Source organism: Battus philenor, unplaced genomic scaffold (genome assembly GCF_028537555.1).
Source record: "Battus philenor isolate CCGP_79_NKW_IND1 unplaced genomic scaffold, ilBatPhil1.0.hap1 SCAF_14, whole genome shotgun sequence".
Classification (NCBI taxonomy): Eukaryota; Metazoa; Arthropoda; class Insecta; order Lepidoptera; family Papilionidae; genus Battus; species Battus philenor.
The window spans coordinates 8668984-8693248 of NW_027181676.1; the positions used below are offsets into that span (position 1 = coordinate 8668984).

General features: G+C 32.5%; 1 protein-coding gene across 1 annotated transcript in view; it reads right to left on the bottom strand.

Moving 5' to 3' along the window:
- Nucleotides 1–24265, bottom strand: part of LOC137933743 (protein couch potato-like) — a 173642-nt gene that overhangs the window by 11683 nt on the left and 137694 nt on the right. Inside the window, 1 exon segment of the mRNA XM_068777769.1 lies at nt 1094–1171. Within this exon segment, the coding sequence (XP_068633870.1) occupies nt 1094–1171 (78 nt within the window).

The following is a 24265-nucleotide window of genomic DNA, read 5'->3' on the forward strand; positions in this document are numbered from 1 at the left end:
AAATATTAATGCAATTATTGATAAAAACAAAAGACGTTACGATTACCAAAATGTAATGCATATCAAAGGAACTTCAGTCGTTTTACGAAATTGCTTTCGTTGTCTGATGCCATTACGTCATAGAGCAATTGAGGTAGAATACAATTTGCTTGCTAAAAATGGTGCACAGCCGTACTAGGTACGGGGTGAACCACGCGATGTACTAAAACTAGCCCTCGTATAACTACAGCCGTCTTGAGTCTAGCGGTGCCAGGCGTGCCAGCCAAGACTCGAATGTAATCCCCCTTATCGTCAGACAAAATCGATTCAATCCGAATATAACATATCGGGGCATGACATTTGATATTTACGACGCAGTAATGCGATCCGTTATGTTCCCAGTCGCGTGACGCGACCGATACCGTTTCTGCATTATATTTTTCTTGAATATTAAATTTTTCCTTAGCATGGAACGATAGATTAAACAGGTATACATAAGCACATGAACGTGAATACATATGCACATGATATGCAATTTTAGTTAAAAGACTTAGAAAGTAAATGAGTATATTCAGCAATTTTAAAGATTTTTGGGAGTTATTTGCTTACTTATTCAAATTGTAAGCTTTTTTTTTCAACACATAGCAGATAACAATTCATAATAACGTCAAATTGGGTCTTCTACTTGTTCGGAAAATAAATGCTTAAGACTGAACAGAACAGGCGAATGACCTCAGCAGGATTATGTATTTAAAAAATCTAAAATTAATTTAATGAACACTAAATAGCTTGATAGCGAACACATCATTCTTTATATATGCTACCCGTCTATGAAACCATTTACAATACGAATATTCTGACAGCATTTTTAATGACAAGATAGAGCTTTCAACATTAACTGAGTTTTTATAGATGAATAATATTGTGTTACTTAAATTTTTAACAAAATGAAGTCGAGTCTATGGTACATAAAAGTTTTTATCACACTTCGTGGATGTGCGTGCTTATATAATAACTTGCGAGCATTTGTCAGTGTTAAACATGGAGCTATTGAAAATAGCTATAGTAATAATAATGATAAAGCTATAAATATCAGTCTTAAAAAATAACTCACCTCATATGCTCGAAACAGTAAATACAATTCCCGTGGCTTCGCATCCATGGGTAGTCCGCTCACGAATAGCGTCCGCACCTGTAATTAAACGTTAATAATTTTATTAAGTTAATTAAGTCACTTGTGACTTGACAAACTTTCCTTGAATATATTCTACCTTAGCGGTAAAATTAACTGCATTATTAAGGAAAAAACAACATATTTTGCGAGGGGCATCTGGTAGTCGCAATCGGGCGCAGTAAACATTGTTTAGGAAACTTTTTCATTTCATCTCTATAAATACCAAAAAGTTAATCAAAAAGTACTGCTACACAGACTTAGGTTTACTAGTAATTTTTGACAGATTTATTTGATTTAAATAGAATCTCTAGATATAACATTTTGCTCGTTCTGTTTGGTTTTGTATGTTGATTAAAAGTTCTTCATGTAATTATCGTCTTTTTGCTTATAAGAAATTTAAATTATTGTAATTTTCACTTTATTGTAAATAAATGAATATGGGTAAAAAAATTAAATATTAAACACATAAAAAATGTTTTAAAAGACGAAACAAAAATTACACAAAAATGTCTATTATCGACAACGCCTTAGACATTTATCATAAACTGACACAATAGACGCGTCCAATCTTTCAATGCCGCTATTTCCTGATGCCTTATCAGCTTTTGTAAACGTTTCAGCGCATTAATTCGCCGAGTCCATAATGAAATAAAACAGAGTTCGTAATGGCGGCGCGATTTGGCGCGTGCGGGAAATGGAGATTAATTGCTGGTAACACCGGCCGCTAGCGACGCTGACGCCATCTTGTTATGCACTTTATTTATGCGTCTGAGTTTCATTTTTGAATAGGTCTTTTCAATCTCTACCAACAATTTGTAAATACTTTTAAACGATTTCTGTCTACTTGTTGAACGACTAGGTACATTTCTTTGCATTTGGAAATTAATAGCTTACTATTATGATCATCATCATTATCATCACTGCAGCCGTAGGACGTGTCGTTCGTCTACGAGTTTTCTGATTCCTGATACGATTTCGTAAATAAATTCCCAACATAGCCCACTCTACAGTCTACGTTGAGCGACTGAGAGTTTGCCAATGGGGTTTTAAGTGAGTAACTATGTTTCGCAACTGAAAGTCATCATATTGGTAGTAGACCTTCGTCCAAAGCACGAGATCTTCCAGAGTTTTGAACGCTGCCCAACCGAGTTGGATACGACTATTGGCCTTCTACTTAAAGTTAGGTTTACACAGTATGACTGTTTGAGAAATGGTAATCGCACATTTTTTCTTTTTATTAAAATATTGCATAATAAATCAACGAAATTTAATATTGAAATTTGAAATCTATTGTTAATGCAGAAAAGATCAAATGCAACAGCACGAGTTATAAGGATTTTGTTGCTTTGTCAAATATTGTCGTCTCGAAGCGTAAAGGCAGCACAGCCCTCGTATATATTTTATGGCTTCCGTCCCCCGGTCAGTACCAGAATGTCGGACCTTTATGCCTGCTATTTTCCAGACGGCTGCGCAAGAATTTCTCGTATCGATGACACATGATATTTTGTGAACTTATTTTTATGGTCTATTCTCATAAGTTTACGAATTTTTTGTTTTCGATTAAGCCCCACAAGGTGGCGTGATTATTTATTTCTTTAATCCATGTCAAAGACAATATATTGTAACCGTAATCAAGTTTTGTCTCATATGGTGTTATTCTATTTTAGCTATATTTTCTGTTCTAAAACGTAAATTTCTAAAATGTTATTGACAATAAACAATACTTTAATTTATGAACTTTTAGCTATAATTGTTGGACGACTAATGCTTGTTGTCTAAGCTTTGGATTAAGAAATTTAAAAAGTATATGTTGACCTCGATCCTTTTCACATAAAACAGTGATTTTTTTGCTAAAATAATGAAAGTTTTAAAGAAAAGAATTCCTTTGAGTGGATTCCTGGACAAAACAGCTAAAAAAATTCTTGGTGTATGTAGTAATTTCATATTCGAATTATAATTATTTTTCTAGATAGCGATCATTCGATTACAATCGGTAGTGTCATATCAGTTCTAGCGTAGAGATAATTTACCACTAATGAAAGATCAAAAAAATTATAAATGTCTTGTAAAAATCGAAATATAAATAACTACCAAAACAGTTTAGCTTACAATACATACAATACAGTATACGAAGTGTATTATAATAAATACAAATTGTAGTGTGCCAACAGTGTAAAATATATATGTGCAAAGACAAACATTTTTAATTATTTGTATACCGTTTGTACCCGGACAAAAATAGAAAGGAAATGCGTGATTTAAGAAAAAAAAAAAACACTTTGAACAAGTACACTCCTCGATAGTTAGGATAGTTTTCATAGTTTTTTATATCAAATATAACATATATTCTCATATATGTTTCATTTGATTATATTTCTATACATTTGAAATAAAACATCTTAAATGTATTCCATTTCAAGTTAGCGTCTACATCGTAATCGTAAGAATTTGATAATTGCAAATTACATACAGAATACAGAAGAAGTACAGTATACAGAAGAAATCATATGGAATAAATTGAGTTATTTTAACAATTCTTCGGAACCTCGCCTAAAAAATTAACAACATAGATATTATGAAGCATATAAAAATAACATAAACAGCACGCGACCGACAAACACTCGGCGGGCACACATATTTCACCCCGGTGGGAGTGTTATCCGGTCAGTTTGAAAATGCCCCTACATGTCGACCATTTTACACTCGGTTGCGCTCGAATCCCCGCGCTCCACTATACAGTTATGCTCCATATTCATATTCGAAAGAGAAAACTTTCATTTACCCACTATAAACATCAATGTCTGCTCATTTATAAGTAAACTTCCGTGCTACCTAATTAGCGCTCTATTAAAAGTAGTGCATTTTTTTTAAAAATCTGAATAAGCCGTTAGCAATATTTATAGAATTGAAATAAGTAAAGAACAAAGTAAAACCTAGTCCTGAATTATAACATTGTTCTTGAAACGTAGTGTCAAGACTGAACCTAATTAGTCTTTCATACCAAAATGTTACGTGTGTATCGATTTATTTGTATGTACTTGTATTTATAATAAAGGGAAAGGCCATATCTTGGTATATTCAGATCAGTAGCGTACTTTGAATCATCATCATGACAGCCGATAGACAGCAACAAGACATAAGACTCCCTCAAAGGTCGCCATGATGACCTGTCTTGCGCCAACCGCATCTAGCGACTTCCCGTATTTTTAAATATGTTGTCGTGTCGGTCAACTTATTAGAAGATCAACCCATGCTGCGTCTACCAGCTTGTGTTTGCTTCTTGAGAACCTTATTATAACGATATTCAAAATAAACCGTAAAAAAAAAAACAAAAATTCAAATTTTTACAATTAATACACATCAATCTAAAGAAAATAAAGTCATGGAACGGAAATTTGAAAAGATTTGTCTTAATTTTACGCCTCCGCGATTATGAAAGAACAGTGGTTGTTCTTTCTAAAGAGGTTGATATCATCTGTGAACAGATTGACATTAATGCGATGAAAAGAAGCGTTAAGTAGGGTAATGATTGAACCTAATTCATTTTTTCGTCGCTTTCGTCAATTGTCCGCGTCCTTAATAACGACGGCCAATGACAACAATTTATTATTGTACTTATAGTCGTTAAATGTTTTGAAGAAAACTATAGTTGATACTCTGACGGTTTTCTAAGAGTAAGTCGACAATTTTTACTTATAAACGACGCAATTAATTAGAAAATTATTAGTCTAGCAACAAAATATGTTATACTCTCAAATATCCTTTGCTATGTTTTAATGAAAATTTTAAATTACCGTTATTGCTACTAAATAAACATTTTGATGAATATGTTTTAGATTGCTTTCCATAAATTAATACTGTAAGCTTTCGTTTGCGTCATTTCCAAGTGTAGCGCACATCACGTCATTCCAATATCATGAAATCATACAGCGTACTTGCGTACTGACAAACTTTGTGCTATAACTTTTTCATAGCTTAGGAAACTTTTGGAAACTTAATAAACGATGAGAGATGATTAAATGGGAACTAGACCATGTTTTTCAGAAATGTTTTTATAGATGGTGTAATATTTTTTTGTGTTTATTTTTGTTTCGAAAATAGACTATTTTTTAATCATATAATCAAATTAACCCATTGATGGTGTTTATATAAAAAGTACAAATAAAACGTTATACTTAATTATACACACAATAACAGTTGTGATAAATATCAGTTTATTTATAAGTGATGAATGGTTGGTTAAGTTTACACGGTGATTCATTAACGTCTATAAATAGACATTGCAAGGATGATATTCAATATAGCGGCTATATATAGAAGAAATAAAAAATAAAACTTGGATAAAGGTGTATTCACACGATCGATCGAACGAGCATGCATCCGAAGCGAGTGGAGCGGAAATACCCGGGGCACTGCACAGCGAATTTATCACGTACATATATACGTACACGTATACGTTTGTGCCTACCTTTTAAAGCAAACATAACGCTCGATGCAGGAACGCCGTGGATCAGGTGGGTATACTTATTGTACGATTTCAACGTACTATTAGCATATACACAATATAATTACATTAATATAAATATTAGTAACTTTTAATATCAACATTTGCGTCTTCATAAAAGTAAATAATCAAGTCAGACTACACTAAATAAGTTAATAATTTGTGTTTAAATTGTTTCTTGTATTTAATTATAAGAGTAATCAGCACGACACTTGCTTTAATGGAAATATCCTTAACGAGCTCTGGGTCCAAACATGAAGATTCTTTGTTTAAAGCCAGATAAGAATTTTAATTAAAAAAAAGTCTATTAACAAATAAATGATAATTACGAATCTCCTCTCCGGTAATAAACTCTCAACTAGACAACCGACTGATAAATTCACTCACAAATTCTAGTCGCATAACGAAGTATTCCATGACAACATATGACTTTTGTATGAAAAGCAATTTCCACAGCAAAAAAAGTTAATTAAATTCAACCAGCCGCATGTCTATTGGCAGCGACATTGTTATTTCCACATGCACAAAAAAAGACAATAATGAAAAAGGTCTCACGTTTGAAACAAAACGCCACAAAGAGGAACTGAAATTAAATGTCAGTCTTTAAGCTTCAATAAAAAACAATAACGAACAATTTTTTTCCCTTTATCCTCATTGCTACGGGCGCACGAACTCTGCTCAATTTTGTTCTTGCAAATTGTGCGAATTTTTTATTATCAATATAATTAAATTAATTAATTTTTGAACTGTTCGGTAATCAGTGATATCAGTCTCATGGACGTCTGAAAGTCACACATTTAAGGGGCACATCGCGTATGTCAACTGACAGTCTAGACTCTTGGAAATTTATTTACCATGTTTGTAGGTTGTATGTGCTACGGCATTATTAAACAGTCCTCCTACTGAAGTACTTACTAGATTCCATTATATTCATAACATTTCTTTGGACGAAAGGTACACCAGTTTTTAGTATTTCAGATTTGTTTTACTCTATAGCTGTTTTCTGTTACCAAAATGATGTGCGTCTCTTCGATCTTTGACCCGATGTAATGAAAATGAGTTATATGCGAAAACTAGAAGTCGGCATTTCATGGGATTTTAATTAAGCTCAGTACTGGCTTCCGGATTTTAATCATGCAATTTAATTTCAGGTCTTTGCAATAAAATATACAGTACTTTTACCTAATAGCTTTGCAATAAATGATAGGTAGAGTATAGGTACAATTAATTCTCGTGTAAATATGTACTTTCTTTGGATACATTATATATTATTGCAGTTTAATAGACCTGGGAGACCAAGACAAGAGTACTACTATATGTCAATGGAGTAAGAGCAATTGCAGCTACGAATACTATACATGTACTTGTGATAAACGATTTCTAAATCTAAATGTAAATTTTAAATATACAACATCCTCGCTTTGTTTTGTGTAAAGTAAAAAGGCAAAATGAACGATTAATATATACTTCTAGTGTTTCTATTAAATTTTTAAAAGAGCAGGAAAACGTCTATAAAGATTTAATAGAACTGGGAAATGACTATGTTGTTGCTGAAACAAAATACAGGCGCCTTATTGTGGTCCCGCGCTTCAATAGTGCCTTTGTTTTATTACGATTTTTCTCCTTGATTGAAATGCCTCTCTTCTGCGTGGGAAATCGGCGAGAACTTTCGCTTAGTCTGTTATAAACTTTGTTTTTCTCTCTTCATTTTATTCAATAACACTTTTATTTATAATACTTCATAATCAATTTTCAAAAGACTTTCTGCAGTTCCAACGGATTAATAAACAGTGTGCTGTACAATATTTGTAGTATAAGTTGGTTCAGTGTTGCAAGCTTCATAATTTATTAATTTAGCATGTAATAAACTATGAATAGAACGAATCCTCATACTTTTGAGAAAATGTTTTTATTATACTACTGTATATCTAGTGCTAACTTTCGGCACAGAAACGTGGTTGCTCACTCTGAGCCTGGCAAGCCCACAGACGTTCAGCGGACCACGGGGAGGGCAATGGAAATCTATGAAGAATGTCTACGTTCAGCTGTGGACGTTCTACGATTGAAATGATACAACTGAAGACACAGCGCAAATTCCTTTACGAAGTAAATATAAAACTTAATAAATAACTAAAGCGATTTTAGTACGAACATACAAATATTTTTAATTTTCAACAGACAAGTCAATTTTGTTAAAAAAAAATTAAAGACGAATTTGCATGATATAAACCTGAAAATGGTAACACTATAAGCACACATATTCAATATGAAGCTCATTAAACTACTGCAAGCAAGCAAGCAACGAACAATTAACGATCAAAGTAAATATCAAACAGGTCCATAGGGGTGATAATCACATGCACGCTTACATGCTTTGATGTGTCATATCTGTTAATGGTTAATTAGTTTGTAGTTTCATTTGAAAATAAAAGATTGAAAATAAAACAGAACATTTAAACATGAGGAAAGAATACATCAATACTTTGGAAACTCTATTCAACAACAGAGGCTCGAGGAGGCGATAATAAAATGTTGTAAAGGGAACTTTTGCATAGAGTGCTGTAAGTTGGAAAGGCAATTTTTCTTCGGGCGTCAATGTCAAAAGCAATAATTCTCAACTTGATCGGAAGCTTTTCAAATATCGACTATCGCTAGGTTGGGTGGAATTATCAAACTTTTGGGAAAAATGATGGATTTTCACCTATTGCTTTGATATACTGTCTGTATTTCGTTATTGAATATTAGATTGAATAGGAAATTAAAGTAGTTTGTAATAATAAATGTTGACCACGTTATAATAATAAATGTTGACCACGTTAAATCATTTTCCATTTATAAATAAAATACGTCATCATCATTTCACCTACTGGGATTCCGTTGCTGGTTATAAATATATAACATTGATATCCATTTGGATCAGTGGGAAGCGGTCAGCATCCATTGCTTTTCGATGACCTTAACAAGCTCATCTGTTTATTTATAGGGTGTTGTAAGAAACGCTGCTCTTGTCGGTCTGTGATCTCCTCTTGAAAATCTTAAGGCCATATTTTATGGCATGTCCACTGCTACTTCAAGAGCTTCTGCTCTTCAGGAGTAAAGTTCGATAGAAAAACAAGTAAAGATGGCCTTAATTATCTAGGTCTTATTCTTCATAATCCGAGTGTATGCACTTGTCCTTGGCAGTTCGTCATGTTATCGCTTAGTCCGCGCTTAAAAAGATAATCCGATTGTGTGCCTGGAAGTTGTACCCTTGTTGCGCCTTAAATTGTGTAACACTCATGAAACCTTCATCGCTTTTATTTCCATTATTACGCATTGATGTATGTATTGACCTAAAATCCTGTTTATTTAGAATTAAATAAAAATTATTATGGATGAGAGAGAAAAATGTATCACTTATCACTAAGCTAAAGATCACAGAAATCAGAAAATAAAATTAAATTTAATTGTATATACAAGTACATAAACGCAGTTATTGTAAGACAGATATTTTATTCCATCTGTGTTTTTTTTAAAAAGCTATAAATATATACACAAAGAAAAATTGTTACACGAAATTGTACAAAAATATTATCCTATAAATGTCGAGACTAAAATCCCTCAAGACAAGTTAATAGAAACCTGCCAAGTAGGCGGTAGGTATTTATTTTGCAAACAATCAAAGGGAAACCGTTCGATCTTGTGGCGGCAAGCGATCGACTTGGATAGAGATATTTCTAATTTTTCGGTTGACCTGCGTCGCAATACTGGCAACTGTAGAAAATAGATATAAAACTAACAGAAACAGACTGGAAAAAAAACTTGCTCTCAATTTAAATAGTAGCCGAATCCCTCGGTTAATTAAAATCGTTGTTTGAACATCGTTAGCATAAAATCAGAGCGCTATCTGAACCTGAAAAAAGTAAAATGTACTCTTATTTCTTTTCATAATTGCCGGTTTTTATTACGTTACAATCGCCTAAACTTTAATTTCGTATTTATATTAAATTTTTATTCAATTCGACTAATAATTTCAATTTTTTTTACTTTTTACTAATACATCGCATTATTTTTAAAATTAATTTGTTGGACAAAAATTTTCAAATTGTAATCAAAATACTCAATAAAATTAATTCTAAATAAACTATTAAAACATTATGCAAACAAATAGATGTGATTAGCAAATTTTAAAACTCTGTACGATATAATTGTATGTCCGATACCTTTTTGCTATTTCACGCATTGCGCCTGGTAACGGGCGATGTGAAAGTACTATGGTATTAGAGGTATTCTTTCTTGTTCAGTAATAGCAATGACCTGTATAATAAAATCTCAGGACAAAAAAGATGTTTCGTCTGCGCAATATTCCGGACCACCTGCTCCGTTGAGATAGGGATCATAATGTTAATTTAATTAAAGGACTAATCTAAATTGCAGACGACCCGACACTCCGACGGCCATTAAAAGGATATTTCGACGCCGACAGTTCAGTTGGGGAAAGTTGCCGCTATAAATATCACGGAAAACAAGTCAAGGGAGACGTTTAGTACTTCAAATAAATATGAAAATATTGCTTTATGGAAGCGACTGGTGCCTCTTTCATAATGACTTTAAGTCGCGTTAAAATATCGATCATGGAGAAGTAGGTAATGTACGTATGTTTTGTGCTTGAATTTAAATACTGACACATATTATGTATCTTCTAGGAATAAACGATTTCGTAACGTTTAAGGCAGTACAATAACATAATGGTATTATCTGTCTATTGACTATTACTCAACTATCTTAACTACTTAGTTCTAAAATGCGACGATGCGTGTCACTTGCCAAATTGACCGTCTGACTTGTGTTGTCAATTTATAAGTTAAACAATTATTAATAGTCAAAAGATAGTGACGTATTTTAGATTTTCAAAGAGTTTCATTAAGACCAGTTTAAAGTGACTGTCCGTTTTTTGGGAGGAAGTACTACTTTGTCAACGACAAATACTTCCTGACTTATGCATAATAAAATACATAGCGTGCCTGTGTATTTTACCTTCCTATAACCTTAAGGTACTTTGCTCCAAGGTTACGTAAAAGGCAAAAGTTAGGTACATGAGTTTAATTAAACTCCGAGACAGTAAATATGGTTGTAGTTATCTTAATTGCGAGCGGCCAGTTTAACTTACATTAAAAGCTGAAGTACTCTTATACAAGGAAGAAAAAGTTTAAAGCGATAAAGACGCCTTTGAATCTCTATCACTGCGAAACAGGGAGACGGCGCGGCAGTCGGCGATTTCAAGCGGAAATACTATAAAGTAAATAGAATTGAAAATGCAATTGGGATTAAATAAGTTAAACAAAATTCTATGATATAAGAAATGCTCTTTAGGCGACGACCAATAAGAAGATATGAAAATGACGATTTATTTTAAAGATTGGTTTAAACGAAGCACCGGTAAAACAACCCGCATGTGTTACATGTTAAATTAGCATAAAAATAAAAATAAATTGTTATGAAATTTGTGAATTTTGTTTTTAAATTCGTCTATCTATAACAAATCTACAAATTATCATAAATATAAACTTTTATAAATGCGTTTTTAATTACAATCGAGGTACCGAATGAGTTATGAAATATGAAAATAGACAAAAATCCTGTATCCAAAGAAATAGTAAGTAAAAACGTAATTAAAGAAATTAAATAAATGACGATGGCGTGTACACGAAATCATTTTAAACCGAACGGTGCAAACTATTACAGCATTGGTTCACTGGTCCGCCCAAATTATGTTCAATGGATAATTAATCGCTCCCTTTCACTGTGACAACAATGGCAGGAGATGATCGCAATGATCAGCTGTTATGAGTTACGCAATACCTATCCTTTGTTCAGTACTCTACAACAATGAATATTAACAATGATGAGACGTAACAGACAACATAATTTGTTTAATTATTTTTCTGCCTAGAAAGCGCATATCGCGGTCTAAAGCACTAACATTTGTAATTTATGCTTTTTTTCTTAACAAATCATAACATCTGCGTTGTTATTTTTAACCGCTGAGGATTATTAAAAACAATTCTTTTTGAAGACGATGGCGCGATCTATAAAAGCTTACTCATAATAACTGGTCTGCTCTTCATGAACTACATTTATAAGCCCAATAAATTAAAAACTGACAAAAACTTGGTAGACATTAAAAGCTAAATTATGAATTCAACTAAAGAAATAATTGCTACCACAGTATAACCTTTTAACGAAATTGGCACGTATTGCGATGGGAGCTGTGTTGTTAAAACTAGCGTCGATAAACATAGTAGGTTACAAGCGGACTGGGTTTGTCTCATCTTATTTGAAATTCAAATCCCGCTGGAGGTGAGAACAGAATTGGGCCCCAACTTCCTGTACGGTATAGATTTACCAGCCGCAATTGAATTTAGCCTCGGAACTTACGTTGTGTATTAGAGTTGCTTACAAAGGTACTGTATATTCTTTGTAAATAATATCTTCATAGTAACCTGCTGCGCTATATTTCTGCATATAAACTGAAAAAGCTATGTTTAATGCACATCATACTGCGTTAATTATTACTGCAGTACAGTTTCAGGTAGTCGTTTGTCGCCGAAGATCCGGGAAAGGAAGTGTTAGGCTTGCCTCTAAGGATTAGCCCAAGCTGATGGCGGAGTGTCTCGAAGCTGACTTAGAAACTTTCGGCTCGTGAGCGGGGAGGGCTGGTCTGGTACCGTTTTTGGGGCAGGCATTTAACAGACCTGGAGTAAGTAACGTGTACAGATGGCACCGGTTATATTGACAAACGATGCCCTTTCTGTACGGGTTTTCGAATGAAATTTCCGCAAGGCTGCAGACCCTTTTGAGGTCTAAAATCTTCTTCCCTTCTGGTCAGAGCTCGGGAGTTGCGATTATGAGTGGCTTGGGCTTCCTAGTGCGTTCGTAAGTCAGCAATAAGGGAGGCGGAAAAGTCGTAAGATACGTCTGATCACTCCAACCGCTGAGCTCACATAATGTGGAGTTTGCAGTGATGTGCTCTCAGTGCGGAATATAAGTAAAGCACAAAGTGTACTTTATGTAAGAAAAAGTCTCAGTCTTATACCGCTGGGCTACCACTATTCATTTTTAAGTTCCCATAAAAAAATACACGGAATTTACAACATTTTTGTAATCGAAAACGAGACTCAACCGAATCAAAATAAAGATAAGAATCAATGAAACAAATATTTACTCTTTGCTAAGCGCTTTCAAAAATCAAAACAATGATGTAACGTACACTTAAATGTGTATTGATGCTTAGAATACTGTCAGGTTCAGAATGTTGACTCTATCTAGTAGAACCTTACCAGAAAAGTCAATAGTTACTATTTTAACGCCAATTTTTTCCCTGTTATAAATCGTCCTATTACTCCTACTAATCCTAGGCGTGTTTATCTAAAATAAAATTTAAAGATTGAGAGAAACACTAAAAAGTTTTATTAGTTAACCTTGCCTTAACATTTGCTTTGAATTTTTTTTAATAAATATTAAAAGCAATAGTTTCTCAAAAATTTTAATTGTAACATCGTAAGGTTGGATTTATTGAAAAAAATATATTTCACTCCAGTGATGTACTCAAGCGAGGGGACATGCTACTTAAGGGAGCTCAACTGGTAACAATCGGTAGACGGCGGTGTAACGCGGAAACTTTTGAGGGCGGATCAGGGTAAAGTACTGTCTACATCTGCCACCTAAGTGGTACATAATCGTATCCAACCTTGGAATAGTTAGCACACGCAACGTGCGTGTATACTCTATGTTCCACAAAATAAATTTATATTGATTAAAAGACAAAATGCAGTGAAATAAAATCTTTTTTCTACGAATTATATGACAGTTTATTATTTTATGGCCTGATGTTTTGAATGTTCAGTGGTATTTTAAAAATTTTGTCAATTAATATTTTTATTACTTTTTCAGTTGCTCTCAGCTCTCAGTGTTACTTTTGGATTCCTCTGTTGGTGGAAGCATGCAATCATCTTTTCTATAGGAATTTCTTTCTCTTTTTATTTCAATAATCTCGTTTAGCAAGTACTAACCCATGGTAAGATTCAATGTTCTTTTATGAGGATTTGTGGTTCATCAAATTTAATATGTCCGTTCTAATAATATATTATATGTTAACATACAACTTCTTTGGGCGACGCTTTTTAAAAACTAATTATTATTCTACATAATTTTTTTTAAGTTTTACCCGCGTATCACCCTAAACCGAATCCATAAAAAAATCTTATTTCTCAGGAATATATATTCGCGTTCATCTAAGAAATCATTATACAGGATCTAACCCTGTATCGCGAAAAGATATTATTAAGAAGAAGAATAAAAAGTACGGAGAAAAAATAGAGAAAATAACATTTAAAAGGGAAAACGAAACGATTTAATTGTATTTTCTTAGCCAGGAAACTGGATGGAATCCACCATTCAACGTCTACATCTAGGGCAATTTTTCACTGCCCTGTATATCTTAACATTGTGCTCGGGTGCAATTTTTAAGTCTACGTGAGACAGTTATATAATGGAAAACGTAAATTTAAATTATAAACGTAAAGTATTTCGTAGCTCAGAAATAATTCCTGTAATTACCAACTCAAAATGTAAACATAAAATATTGTTGTAAATAATTTTTTGTCATAACTGTATATTTATATACGCACTATTACTGCTGCATTAATATTAATATTATATACTATAACTAGCCAGCTAGCTAACACATCTCTCAGGTTTTCTTTAATTTACTTTCTTTTACTTTACTTACGTTTTACTTTTTTTCTCTAACTCTAACTCTCTAAGTCTTGTTTCGTCTACATTCATCTATTTATCTCTGCACCGCCCAAATGGTAAACAGCTGTTAGAAGTGCATTCGGCCGTTGTACATAATTACATTAATATATTACATACTATGACAAGTATAAAGAGAATGAATTTGTTTCAACAAAAATAATATGTTATTATCTAAGGTTATGTTGAACAACCTCAACAATATGGATAAAAACATTGAACGAGTATGAATAGAATTAATGGTTAAGACACCCTTCGCTTTAGTGTACACTTTTTTGAAGGATATTGCCATTCCTGTCAAGAGGTGTACGATGCTAAGACAATTTCTGCCAATAACATTATTGACTTAGTTAATGAAATGTATAAGCTAGGGAATGAGAAGTATCATCTCGTATCTTGAAGTGGTGAACTCCAACATAGGAATGTGAATAATTAAATGTTTAAATATATAAATACTGTAGAGTTGTTACTCAGTTATCATGAGATGAATCTACTGCTAATAACTTTAATGTATATAAATATATTTTAGTGGAAATAATTACAAAGTGCCAGAAAGAACGTTCATAAGTGCATCCCAATAAATCGATTTATTGCACAAGTTTTAAAAATTGAATTAGTTATTTTTATTGCCTGTTCTTTTTATAATTATTGTGGTACAGTATATAATTAATACACAAGGTAAAAAAAGTATTACATATAACACAAGACAAATAGACAATTATCAAAAGTAAAGGAAGAATTTCTACGAGAAAATACAATCAAGTCAAACAAGCAGAAAATCGAACCCGAAATCATTGAATCGTGGTAAATCTTAAATTCCGAGTGCGTGGCTAAGGAGCCGGCCCGTCCCGGCCAAGTCCCTGATTTAAATTGCAGATGCCCCTCAACCACGAGCGCCGACTGCCGCGATATGTTAATCATAGTGAAGCTAAGGATTATCCCAGTTTACACTCAACAAACTCACTTAATTTCGCGGCGAACGGCATCTTGTCATATTCGTTATCGCAATACAAATGCTTCGTTTGAACGACAATTCAATTATGTCAATAAATTAGTACTAGGTTTTGACGAAAAAAGTTTACACGCTTTCTTTTGAACGCATATAACAAAAATCGATTCATTATTACTTATAAAATTAGGTGTTTATAGATGTATTTTGCATAGACTGAACAACATTCAAAGTTCAAGAGGGAATTAAGTATAATTTTGTGAGAAAAAACTATCTCAGCAGCAGTCCCTTCCAAAAGACTCATTTATTACGGAAATTTCGTAGCCGCCCGAATCGTTGATTAATTTTCAGAGAAGTTTGTGACACCTCTAATGATGTCTTCTCCGCTTAAGAGTTCGTTTGAGGACAAAATTAACTTTAGAACTTTGTTGCTGTTTGAAAAAGATTTTGTAAAAACGTAAAGATCCTTTTCTTGGATTGTGAGATTTTAAAGTAATTCTGAAGTTATATTTATAGCGGATGTTAAAAGAATTATTTTTATATGAAATGATAATAAACTGTGCAGTCGCATCCAACTAGTCCTGTTCTAAATCTATGGGAAGGCCTACTTATAGACATGCATCTCACAGCTTAGATCCTAATAGCTACAAGAGTCTATTCCTAATATTTTACATGAATGGTATGAAAAGAGTTAAGATTTACTTCTCGTGTGGAAATAATTTGAATGTATCAAAAAAATTAAACCAAGGTTTTTTTATAATATCATTTGATACAGAATATATTAATAAAACTTTTGTTGTATATGTGACTACGTAAATTTTTTTTTAAATCTGTACGAAAAATAAGCTTTGTAAATATATTGTTGTATTATTATTAATACACTGGGGAAAAATACCTTATTTAATCAAATATACAATAGGATTTAGTATCATAGGATACAAAATCATATTTCACCTTAAAAGATAAATCTTGAACCGAAGATTGAAAGCTCTCTGGAGAAATATATTGGAGCACGTCTGCCCGAGTTATAGAATCTAGAATCTAAGTAGAATAATAGTATTGCTAAGATAACGATCATATAATACGACGATTATTTAAACTTTTTATCTAATTCCTTTAATAATCATTATATTATTTTTTAATTAAATGTACATTTGTAGTCACAGTATTGTTAGGTATATCTCTAAGTTCCTAAATTATAAAAAGGTCGTATGGTTTCAAAGATTAACGTAGGTGTATCTTTCTTTCGCACAAACACTTATATTATAAACTTTTCTCAATTAGCATCAAAGTATCATTTTGTGATAGTCAAATGTTATGTTAAGTATAAGCTGCCTTGTATTAGATTTATTTGAAATATTTCATGTCCGGTTACAATAAATCTCCCAGACTTTATTACTTACAGCTTTATGTAAGTAACCAAAAAATACATTTTGTCAATAAAAACTAGTATTTCAACGTGTGAAAGTTGACCAGAGTTCACGCTAATTTAAAATTATATTTCTAACGTTGTCTATGAAAGTTAAAAAAGTTAAAAGTTCAATGAGAAACTATGTTTTAATAAGGGCGGTATAATATGTTAACACTAAGTTAAGTTTCAAAGCATCTCTTAAACTTGACTTTACAAAACAAGCTGTTATATATGTACAAGCAGTATATTATATATGGACAAGCATCGCATAACTTCAATAACAGATACGAACCAACATCTTAAATCGAGTTTTATATAGAAATCTTGAAAATTTACATGAGAAAACCTCAGAAGCGAGGGTGCGTTCCGTAGGATATACCTCGGGCCTTGTCGTCTAACAAGGGACGGGAATGTTTGAGGTATCCGACGAAGGCACGCGGAGTGAGATGGAAGCATTTAAATTGAAATCGCGAACACGTTTATTATTGAATTACTGCTTAATTTTCAATGATGTCTGCACAGTCTTCCAATATTTTCTAATATTTAGACTATTTTGCGTTCTCGAACAGAAACTAATTTATATACAGAATACTAGCTGCCACAATAGACTTTGAAATAAAATGTATTTTAGAGTGATTACCTTACTCATTGATTTAATGACGTAATAATAAACTATGATCATTTACAACAATTAGTTTTATATTTCGTAAACTACCAGAGTTAACTAGTAATGTGCTTATGTTTAAAAAAAATCCTTTAAGGTACACGTTTTGAACTGAATTTTTAATTAACTATTTGGTTTATGGTGAAAAAATAAAAATATTGTTTTTAGGAAAATAGTTCCTGATAAATTTTTCACTTTTTTCATAAGGCCCTGCTCGTGTTTTAATGAAAATATGAAAAAAAAAAGTCGTCTGTCATTCTTGAAATTTGTGCGCAACATCACATTTTATCTTCATCGTCGTTTGAACACTATTGAATATTTTCCCCCATAGATTTCTAAGGAGAACGGGTGGAAGCCTGGGTCCAGCTGCCCCAGTCGCCTGTCCAGCTGCTCCAGTTGTCTGTCTCCCTCGGATACACTTCCGTTTTGGCAGAAAAATCTCTTTAGTTATTCAACTTATGGATAGGTAAAACAGAAATTAAGATTTATTTTTTTGAAAAGTCAAGACATTTAAATAATAAACATTTAAATATGTATTTATATATAGTTTTAATGTTACAAATTTTCTCCATATACACTTTTTTCAGGGTTGGCATGTGGATTTTGCTGAACAGAACATGATACGAAACATCACAAAATTGGTGTGTTGTAGATATTGTTATGTTGAATTATTTTAAATTAAAACTTAAATATTTTTGAATTTAAAAGATAAATAATAATGTGGCTCGCTCGGCGTCAAGTTCGAGATGTGTGGTCTGCCGCGAGTAGTAATTAACACCGGCGCGTGGAGTGCCACCCCGCCACGTGCCCACGCGGGCCCCAGCCCAGCGACCACCCTCTCCACAACGCTCTGGAGCACAGCGATTGAATTAAACTTCGGCACGGTAGTTGTGGCTCGGGCACCGAGGTTGGTTTTGTCGCTAGTGTTTTGCGCAACTGCGATTCAAACCGCCAATACTTGTACAGTCTTTATTACATTCTCATCCAACCATTTTTTCATATACAATAATTTTAAATGATGGCAATGAAAATTTATTATGCTCATTGTTGTGTACAAGATGATTGATTAGGTGTAAAAATTTTAAAGTGATGAATGTACAGCTCACTTGTTGTCAAGTAATGCATAAAAAAATGTCGGTTTCTGAAATAAGAAATATAGTAATGATAGTGAGTAAAAACTTTTCAAAATTCGATTCTGTACTTATTACAATTAATTTTTATTTTATCTGTACCTGCAGACCTTGTACTGCGAAGTTAGGCCTGTCGCAAATAAATTAAAATAAGATATTTCATCTTGATACGGAATGATTAGAGTTAAGTGTCAGTTTTAAAGTTTTTGCTGGTGGTAATCACCGCTTTAACCAAGCTCGTACAGTTATGCCCAATGACGCTATACTTGTCTCGTAATCAACAAAATAAAATTACTGTTCTTGTAACTGTAAACTACATGTGTGTTGAGCCGGCATTTTGATATAATATTTCTTATATCTTGGCACAAGAGATAGAATTTTGCCGCACGATTGCGCAAACTTAGGAAGATCGAAAGTAATAATATTTCTAAAGCGCCAAGAGCAGTGTAAAAAGAAACTCAATTCAGATAAAAATTGAATTAAAAAAAAAACGAATTTCATACATCGCCTTTATCAAACTTGTTAACGAAAAAAAATAAAACGTTATCAATAACACATTACTGTGTGAATGAAAGAAAAGATTATAAAAAGGAAAATAGTCTTGTCTATAGTGATATACGGGACATATAGTTTAGAAAGGCTACGTTACATGAGCATGAGCTCAATGTCAACAGTTAAAAGTTTTTCCACGTACAATGAGACCCCGAAACAAGGAGTGTAGTGCACTAGGTGGAGTGGGGGGTGGGTCGTACTCCACCTAGAGCACAATTAGCGCGCGCGACTCAACGCGGCTTGAGTTTTAACAACACGGCACGGAACACTCGGCATCATTCACATGAGATAGGCCTCTGCTTCGTGGCAATCCACATATAACCTAGGCGTCAATTGATGCAATAAAAACTAACTACAACTGTGCTTAGATGACTGCTTACACTCTGCATAAATCAATTTTTTTATCAAAAAGAAAAACATTTTATACAAATAAAACATTTGGTCGCAGTTAAAGAAGACTTTGTCTTCTTCAACCACATTTATAAAATTATAAAAATTTTGATTAGAATTTTTACACATTCTCAACAGCAACATTATATGAACAAAAATTAACACTAAATTGTTTCATCTACCAGTCAGTCTAGGAAAAGCATACCTATCTAAATAATATACTATATAAACAGTGTGCTTGTAGAGTTCTCCTATTTAAAAAAAATCTTATTGAAATGGCATAAGGTAACCGATTTTTAATAATACTGCTGTCACGTTTCCAATTTATTAAATTGAGTCTAAAAAGTTGTAATATTCAACTTTTTAAAACCCAATGTTTTTAATTTATTTCTGTTGTAATTGAAAATGACTTTAGAAATATCATAACCTACCTCTCTAGCACTGTAGACTGTATTAAGATCGTGAAGAATTTCACTAAGATCCTCCTGCCTCAGATCAGGGATAATGCCATCGACTTATTGAAGACGTGAAATGTTCTTGAAATGAACGTTAATGATGTACATATTTTCTAGTTCCATATTCCTTCGCCCCGTTGAATCCAGATAAAATTAGAATCTAGTTGGTAACTTAGCATGCTTATTTCAGTACTTATTATAAGAGATATTTATTCAGCATAGGTGCATATTTTACTTATTTCATTCATTCAGCAAATCTCAGTGGAGTCTTATCTAGTCTAGTCTTGGTTGTTTGGTCTACGTCAAAGCCACCCACATTTAAAGACATAATGCAATCAATGAACATGTATATAACCATTTTGAATAGATGCGCTCAGCATTACTATAGAATAATTATTGTGTAATAATTTCTGTTTTTTTTTATTTTGCTGATGCGGCTCTTAGAAATATTTTTATTGTTGTCATCCAACAGAAAAAAATTATAAAACCATGTTCAATGATTTTGATTTTAACACTTTGGCTAGTTAAAGAAAGCGCAATTGATAACATTTTGAAGTAAGAGGTATTCTGCATCTATTTGCAATTAGGTCGTTTTATTTATTAATTATAAACCTATTAGTTTTTAATTTTTATTAAAATAATTTTTGCAGAAATAAATACAAATAACTGCACGTTTTAGGATGAAATGGGTCAAATTAATAAACTACGAAATGTCTGTTCTGTAAGCTCTCTCGTGAGATATTTCCGCGAACAATACAATGCGGTTATAAAACTTGTGATATTTGCACAAATGTGCGTTAAGCGCTGAAAGTTCGCAGCAATTAACACAGTCGCCCGCGTGTTTGCCTCTCTTCAATGAACCTCATTTACAGCCTTGCGGCATGCGGTGTAATTTTGATGACGTTAATTTCTAATTACCCATGCTTAGCAAAAACGCACCGGTTTCTCATTTGTTTTTCAAATTTTAATTTTTAATTCTTTTCTGTACACTTTTTAGCTTTACATTGATACCTAATATTTTTTTTGGATTTTCTTTTCACAGATAAAAATTAACGAAAATATAAATAATATATTGAATATTTTAATTTGATTTAAAACATTTACTTATTTAACGTGCGAATAGTACCATTTCAATTTATTTAAAAAAAAAGATAATTTTATTATAAAATACGAAGTGATTCACTGCCTTACATAGGAACACTCAAAGGATCTAGGAAATACAAAAGCTAAGAGGTTTAAATAGTGTCCAATTAAAATACAAAAATACAACATAGCATTTTTCATTTTGGTCTTTCCGCGGGGAAGTCATTAACGCACTAGTGAAATGTCGCTAACTAGTTGCCGGGGAAGGGGAAATAAGGGGAGACGAGCACACTACGGCGAGGTGTTTACGGGCATTCTTGACTGCGACCTGAGGCCTTTAAACTCCCTTATAAGCCCACTAGTGACGCCCGCCGCCACTATTCACGACGCGCATTGTACGAAGCTTATTTCCTAGTTTTAAGCGATATTCATCAAAAATTAGACCACTGAAGAAAGCCACATTCTAAGTTATATAAGCAAAGATCATAATTAATCTTATCAAATGATATATTTTTACTACTAGTTATAAGATTTTTAGCTCTCGATTGAAACCTTTAAAGTACAAAATTTGTAAACTATAAAATACGACATGCAAATTAATTGTACTTTATAAAATATTATTATCTCTATAAAATATATCCACCTATATAATATTCATGGTGATATCTCTGGAACCACATGGTATAGAAACTTGAAAAATGGTAAAAATTTTTTTTTCGCCACGCGGACGTAAGAACTGATTGTACGAAATTCCATTCCCAAAGAGGCAAGAGAAGGTTCATTAAAAATATATATATTTTATGACATGTTAATGAGTATAAAACAACAGCGATTGTTATTACAATTTATTGTTTTGGCAAGTTAAACATTAAAAGATCTCAAAAAACAGTACGAGCCACGAAAAGCAGGTGAGGAAGAGGTATTATAAAATAAAGAAAAAAGAAAACCAGCCAATTGTAATTCTGTATTGTTATTGTAATGTTACTCTATTATTTAATGAGATGTATAATAAAGTTATAAACAAATAAATAACTTTTATTGTATATATTTGATATTATTATCTATATCATACTCACAATATCATTATCTAAGTCAATCTTTGATTGCTAACTAAAGACATCGAATTAACGTTTGGAAAGCTGTAAAATTCTGGACACCAGTGAGCATTGACGAGAATTATACTGCAACCTCGACTTTCTTCTTTTTTTAAATAAAGTTTAGATATTCGTTAGTATTAAAGAGTCCTTGCGTATAATCCGTGTTGGCATTCTATTTAAATTGATTAACTACTAGCTATTATGTTCATAAAATGTGTTTACAACAGTATAAAAATCTGCGCTCAAATTAAGATAAGGAAATTAAAAAAACTATCTTTAAATTAAGTTAAACTGTTAACATGGCCGATATTAAATACATGAACAATTTTTGTTTTGTAACATTAAAGTATACAGAGAGATGTTAATGATTACTAAAACTGGTCGTATATTGAGAAAATTAGGTTAGATATCCCTTTACTTCGCCGTTGTCTCAACTATTTAACTATTAACGTGGACCGCCGACGACTAACATATTCATGAGTCGGACCACTCCAGTCGGTTTTACGAGCGTCGCTTGCTCTGAATCGAAAAGGTAACGTATTCGGACCCCTGTCTACTTGAAATATCACGCTAGCGTTCGCTATACAATTTGCGATGTTCTCGTAACTTGGGGAAAGATGTTTGAAAGCGAGACCGTATAGAGCGGACTATCTAATAGGTAAATAAAAAAAAAAACTATTAAAATAGTGTTTGTACGTAAGAGGGAAAGTATGGACATTGTATTTTATATATTATATTACAAGACTTATTCATCTGTGACATGGTAATAAAAACGTCAGCTTTAAAAGACAGTTATTTTTGGAATGATATCCAGCCCCAAACCATTATTTTATTATTACAGTTTGAGTTGAGTTGCGCACCGATTATTACTGTCTATGTAGTATATTTAACTAACACCAAAACCATCGGTGCTGATACTATACTTAAAATAATTATGTATATATTACGAATAGTAAAACTAAAATTACCAATTTTATATAAACATACAATTTGAAGATATTGATGTAAAACGGAAAAATGTACTGAATAAAAAAGAAAGAAACAAGAAGGAAAAATTCTGTCTCCGTCTCTAAATGTAGTTGATATAATTAGTTGATATAATTAAAAGGCAAAGTTAAGAAATATTCGCCGAGGCATGTGGATCTTTGTTGAACAGTTTTAAAACACATCAGAGAGGAATGGAAATAATTTAAATCGTGTATTTCATCAAACAGTAGCCGTTACCCGCTTTCGAAAGGCAACAGCTGCTCTTTACCACCTCGTCAACAGCGATGCCGACTTACGCGAATTCCGTCTTCGATGTTCAATATTTATATTAGGAACGAGCTGTCGACCAATTAGATGAACTGGTATTCAAATTGGCAGACCCTGTTGACAGTTGCCAGGTGGCTTTCGCACGCTGCGTACGTCCCGGTTACAAAATATTTATCATGATCTTTATTCGACATTTAATGAGCCCCTTTGAAGTTTCAGCAAACGCCAATCAAGTTATTCTCGTGACATATTGATGATAAGATTAAAATATTGCGATTTTGATACACATTTTACGTAAGCATTTACACGTAATTTCGTTTCATCAATTATAACAAATAACAATCATATATAATATAACGTTATAGTAATAAACTACCACGGGCTCAGAATGCTAATCTGGTGAGAAGAGCAGCTAAACAATTGCTCTTTTTAAATGTATTATACCATCATTTAGTAACTACTCAAGATGTTTAAATATTATAAGTAAGAGTTATGACATTTTCCTCACGATAATTGAATAACAATTTTAATGATTTTTTTTCAAATATCCAATAATGATTGTGGTGTAGGTAGTCTTACACTCAATGCAAAACCGGGATATTTTTACGGTTTTACAGATGGAGGAAAAACGTTACTATTTAATTTGAATTCCGAAATAATATTATAACAGAAGATCGTTAATTTCTTGTATATATATATATATATATATATATATATATATATATATATATATATATATATACATATATATATATATATATATATATATATATATATATATATATATATATAAACACACACACACATATAATTTTAAATAACGTTTTATT